Source organism: Bremia lactucae, linkage group LG1 (genome assembly GCF_004359215.1).
Source record: "Bremia lactucae strain SF5 linkage group LG1, whole genome shotgun sequence".
In the NCBI taxonomy this organism is placed as follows: Eukaryota; Oomycota; class Peronosporomycetes; order Peronosporales; family Peronosporaceae; genus Bremia; species Bremia lactucae.
This window is the reverse complement of record NC_090610.1, coordinates 11,929,080-11,934,906: the sequence shown is the minus strand read 5'-3', so window position 1 is coordinate 11,934,906 and position 5,827 is coordinate 11,929,080. Positions and strand designations below refer to the sequence as shown.

Sequence of the window (5,827 nt, the reverse complement as noted above, 5' to 3'; positions counted from 1 at the left end):
GGGGCCGTTAAGATCTGGGACCTCTCGTCACGACGAGAATTGGCGACAAATTCGACGGCCCATTCAAAAGCTGGTGTGTTACACGCTGTCGCCCTGAAAGGGGCCACTTTATCGGACCAAAAGTTTGTAACGCAAGGTCGTGATGGATTTGTGAAGGTGTGGGATATGCAGTCCTTCGGTGATGCAGCCAAGCCTCTGGCAAATTTTTATTGTGGATCGTATTCCTTCACAAAGTTCTCGGTGTCGCGCTGGTCCGACCATGGCGACTCGGAGTCTGGAAGCTTGATTGTCTGTCCCAGCAGTGTTAATAATTCGGTAGGAAACGAAAGTAAAATACTTGCAACTGTTCAGGATTGACACTCTGACCGAGCAGTTACTTGTCTTCGACATTCGAAGCTCGTCGCCGGCTTTGATGCTTACCGTGCCGGATGCTTTAACCAAAAGAAGTATGTGTATGTCGCTTTCACTATTTAAAAGTAGTGGCACGCGATCTGAGGGGTATTCAAGTGGTAACACGGAAGCGTATATTGCGGCTGGCTTTGAAGGTGGGCAACTTGCCGTCCTGGACTTGAGGTCGGGCGGGAAGGTGACGTGTGAGAGCACCATCACCGATGGTTCTAATGCATGTAAGATTGCTGTATATTTATAGAGTGTTCCTGTACCGCTCCGCAGCTAAGCTGCGTTTCTGGCAATTGTAGTGCTTTCATTCGACGTCACGCGGGATGGACGGACAGCCATTTGTGGTTCTTCGGGCAACAAATTGCATGTGGCAAATATTGACATTGCTACGAATACTATTAGCTCACGGTCCTTCTTCTCCTGTGCTCACGGTGGATTTAGTAGCGTGTGTATTCGTGAAGATAATCGTATCGTGGCTACCGCTGGCTGGGACAATCGTGTGCGCATATTTCATTTGCGTAAGCTTAAACCACTAGCCGTCCTTAAGTATCACTATGAGAGTGTGTTCGGTCTGGACTTTAGCGCCGACAGTGCGCTTCTCGCATCTTGCTCCAAAGACCAAAAAATAGCGCTTTGGTCAATTTACTCACCGTCAGCAGCTGCTGTTGCAAGCGTGCTGCGACCCTATTAATGTAAAAATAACTTTAATAAATAGCATTAAGTTAAGGATGCCTTAAGACGCAAATTCGACAGATTCCTTGAGATTTGCATTGTAGTAGAGGAAGTGATGATATCGAAAGTAGGTAAGCAGCTCAGCAAAGCCAACATTGCGTTGGGCGTGGCATTCACGTCCACGATGGCCATATTGTTGGCACACGCGACACATGTGCTCGCCTGTAGAATGATCTGAGTTGCCACACAACAAGCAAGGCTTCTTGCGATTAGGACAATCAGCACCACGATGTGAACCACGCTCAATACAATATCGACAACGGTGCTGAGATGTTCGGTGCGCTTTGCTTTTGCAAAATGAACAAGCTGGATTGCTGGCTTTATTATGTGTATTGGCTTTGTGTGCGTGCTCAAAAGCGCGATCGATCGATTTCGTTACCGGAAGCAATGAAAACGGTCCAGCCGCACGTCGCCCGACACCTTTTCCGGATTCACGCAAGAAGATCTTGATACATGCGTCGACATATCCCTCAGCCGTGGGAGGAAAAGCATGCACTGCATCTGACGGATGCATAACGATCAGCAATTGTTGCGGATCGAAGAGCACGCGCAGTCGAGCGGCGAAACCAATGTCGCCTACTCGGGGAGAGCCAAAGCCAACGAAATTGATCTTACTTACATCCCAGCCGTTCATGCGGGCATGATCACCCAAAAATAGCATGAATAGCTGTCCTAACATACCTCCCATACTATAGCCAGTAACGTGCACAGGAATGTCCTGTTCAACGTACTTTAAGATTGCATCAAGAAGTCCTTCCTTGATCATGTCTTGCATGTAATCGTTAATTGCGCGGTGGACACGCACGAATCGAGCTTTGCTAACTCGTACAGGATTTATTTCTCCTGATTCGCTGCTGTCCGCATCACTGTCTCGACGAAGGCGTCGAGCGTGTGTTTGCGCATGTACTGGCACAGCAGTCGGTTGCTCCAGCACAAGCGAGTCAAAGCGCTGAATCCGGGGCTTACGCATGATCTTCTCCAAAATTGAGATACCTGCAGGTTCCGTGAAGCCGCGATCCATTGCTACAGCCATCATATTTTGTATGCTTTGGCGAATCCGAGTCTTCTCGCCGTCAGACCAGGCATTTCCAATTTTGCTCCACATAAACTTGAAGAGCTGCGAGGCAGGCTCATAGTCACCCGAGACTGAGGAGGTAACCAAATTAATCGCTGAAGAGAAAGAGAAACCCTTCATTTCTCTTTTGAATTCTTGCAGCTCATCTTCGGCCCAACCTGACCAAAAGTCTCCCCACATGTCACGTATTGTTTCTGGATTTCCTGCGGGACTAAATGCCACCACGACATCGCGCGTCGGCTCGCTCGATGGGTGCTCCACGAAACCTTCCCAAACATGAGAGCGAGCGCAGCGGCATTTATTGTGAAAAATATGCTTTAGCTCATACACAGGAGCATTTGCGTTGAGTGCTCTGCGATCAGCACAAATCTTGACGCCTAAGCCAAACTGCACGTTCTTGTTTCCATCAGCATCTTCATTCACAACATCATTTTCCTTAAGCATTGAAAATTTGGCAGAGAGCAACAAAAGCTGTTTACCACGCGCCAGAATCTCCCGCTTGCGTCGAAAGTTGCGGTGCATGTCAGCAATAGCGCACGCAAACGCATCATTAATGTCTTCATCATCAGGACAAGTTACAATCGCTTCTTCTTGCTCGGTAATGAGCAGAATTTCGCGAGCATGGTGATTTCCTGCAATTACATCTGCACCCCATTTTTCCAAGTCATCATGAGCAGACTCAATATCCTGGCCACTTGCGAGCTGATGCTTGCACGTGACCAAAAACGCTTTTGGACACCAATTCTTCCGGATCATCCGTATTATATTAGGGACGCGTACGAAATTGACGGAAAAATCACCGCTATTCTTCTTTTTCGAAAGCTTCTTTAGGTGCTTCGATTTTGGATGTTTCGGCGCAAAAGAGGGCGACAATATAGAAGAGGTCACTGTCTTACTCGCAATGGTGCTAAAATCCACTTCTGGGACAGAAGGGTCTACTGGTACGTAAAAGTCCATGAGAGAAGCAGCCAACAATACAATACCTCGATCTTTAGCAGCTTCCATAGCCTTTGCCGTGATCCGTGTAAGCATAAGGTATTGTTGCACGGAAGTAAAGCTGATATAGAGAATACGATTGCTGCACTCGGTGTAGAGTTGCGTGATCTTTTGAAGCTGGAGCTGTTGCGGGATGCCCATACCAGAGAATACTATACCATCGTCCTTTATTTGAAACATGTCCATTAATGCACCATTTTGAATGTACTTTTGAAAGTGGCGCGTAAACGGCTTCATCGAATGGAGACGGTGCACAAAAATGACAGCGTAGCCTACTTGCAGTAGATACTCGGCGCAGGCAGGACCTCGGTGCTCCAGTAACTGCGGTGCCATGTCCACAAACGTACTAGTTTCGGGATCCAATGGCACGATTGTAGCACCCGATGTGATGAAAGCAATACCGCGACGCTGATTGTCCAGCTGCGTGGTGATAAAATTTTCCACCTTACTCTGAATAGCGCTCAGCTCCCAGCGGGGGTCCTGGGGCGTCGCATTAAAAAAATCATCGATAAATTCGCTCGAGTCAGTAGGCACCGAGCCTCCCATACGGTGGCGGAGCGTGCCCCAGAGCGCCATGTATATGCAATGTGTTTGAAAGTCAGGATTGCTAAGTGCGACATTGAGCGGTGCCAAGATTTAAATTGGAGCCATCTTAATTTCTTAAAATTACCCGAATTTTAAGCATGTAAAAGTGTTTAAGTGACTCGGAGCCTATGTGACGACTTACTTATTCTCAAAATTAAAATGTAGCTAGATAGCCAGCATGTCTAAAATTGTCGTTTGCTGTTGAAACTGGCGACCGGAAAACTCAACATTCGAAATCATGACTCAGCTTGTAGAGGGCGCTCTGAAGCGACCTCGCACTACAACGCACACACCTTCTGTAACGGGGCACTATGACTTGTACTGCTTCAGTATAAGTCCACTTCGCACTGCTTCAGTTGCGAGTGGTGCCTTACGTCACTTCACGTACACGTACGTGCAGAGGAAGACTTCTCTTTAAGACAACTACCTTAAAGAGGGTTAAATGTAAACTGTATTAATATAATTAAGTTTCTTTTCATTCTATCTGTTACTACTTACTTAATTATGAACTAGTACTAAATATGCAATTGAAATCTTATCTGTCTCTCTCTCTTTGTTTACGTTTACAGCTGATTAATCTCCGGGAAAATAGATACAATGGCCTATATCTATTTATGGATAAGATTTCTGAACATTACTATATAAAGTAATATTCTCCAAATATTATCTACCTTTTAGATAATATATTAATTAACAACCTTTAAGTGTTAATTTCATGTAACAATTCACCACGTTACATAACCTTCCTTAAACGACAATCACTCTGACTGTCATTGGATGGAGTGGTCACTATGTGACCACTTAATTAAAAAATGATGTTGATTCGTCAGAGCCATCATTTTAAATTCCATCGCATGAAGAACAAATCCATGAGGGGTGCTGATAGTGCGGCGCCTTCGGCTGCGGTTCGTGCAGCCGCGGGTGACGCACTGTATCTCTTGCGGCAGACGTTCCGTCTGGCGTAGTATCTTCTTCTCGCGCAACACTAGATGTTGCGGGAGCACGTGGTGGTTCACCACGTGAATACGACCCCTCCTTGGAGGTCGACTACGAATGCGAGTCGGACGAAATGGCCGCCTCGGGGAGAATAGAACAGTCGCCTGGTAGACGTCAGGCGGCTGACTATGAGCCTTCGAGTGAGAGAGTTCATTCTGATAGACGGTTTAATTGTCTATTTGGTTCCAACGATGAGGATGATCCCTCATCGCCCGTACGATCTCCCGTACGGTCTCCCATACGGTCATCTGCACCTTTTTCTGTGCAAGGTGATGACGATGGCGTAAGCCATCGTTATCAAAGCTCTTGTGGTACCCCTGGTCCAGATGGTACCGCTCAGGGGAGTGAAGACAATCGAATGTCTCATCTCGCCCCTGAGAAGAAGCCGTGGCTTTTGCCCGACCGGCTAATTAATAAATTGTCTGGAGAGACTACTCCTCACAATAAATATCCCTTATTTATTGCGACAAAGCTAGATGGCCTTGATCCCAGCGCGAAACTTCTTCGCGCTGAGGAAGATTTTTTAACTCGATGCTTTTCATAAGCATCGATGGTTTAGTGGCAACAATAAGCGAGACCTTATCTCGCTTATGCAAGCCTGGAGCGCGTTCATTCGCAATTTCAAAGACATTGGACGCGAAGCCTGGCTTCAATACCTTAACGCGAATCGCGTTAAGTTTGAGAAAAGAACTCCAGCCGGTGCAAAGTATAAATTGCATCGGTTGTCACGTGAGGCTGGGCTTCCATGCCTCACGTGGGGTGATCTTTGTCCGTGTTGTGTTGACAACACGAAAAGAGTGAAAGGGGATGTCTACTCCCTTTCTTCGCCCTGGGGAAGGGCTCGCATCTCTATTGAGATGCGTGACGCGATTGACGTTTTGCAATCGATTTACAAGCCCCAGGGGCGCGTGTTTTCCGATGGGCCTTCTGAACCATCGACTGGGTCTCGTCAGACTGACGAACGAGGCCCTCAACGTCAGTAACCAGCTGGGAACGAGGCTCCCAGCTGTCATGTTAAGGTGGATAACCGCGCCAGCACACAAG

The 5,827-nt window shown here is 47.2% G+C and overlaps 1 protein-coding gene across 1 annotated transcript; it reads right to left on the bottom strand.

Annotated features, from left to right (window-relative positions):
- Nucleotides 1–1,132: 1,132 nt before the first annotated feature.
- CCR75_008872 (uncharacterized protein) lies at nt 1,133–3,778 on the bottom strand (the record flags this gene model as incomplete). The annotated part of the gene is made up of 1 exon (XM_067966919.1): nt 1,133–3,778. The coding sequence occupies one exon, from the start codon at nt 3,776–3,778 to the stop codon at nt 1,133–1,135; it is 2,646 nt and encodes an 881-aa protein (XP_067820216.1).
- Between the last annotated feature and the right edge of the window lie 2,049 nt (nt 3,779–5,827).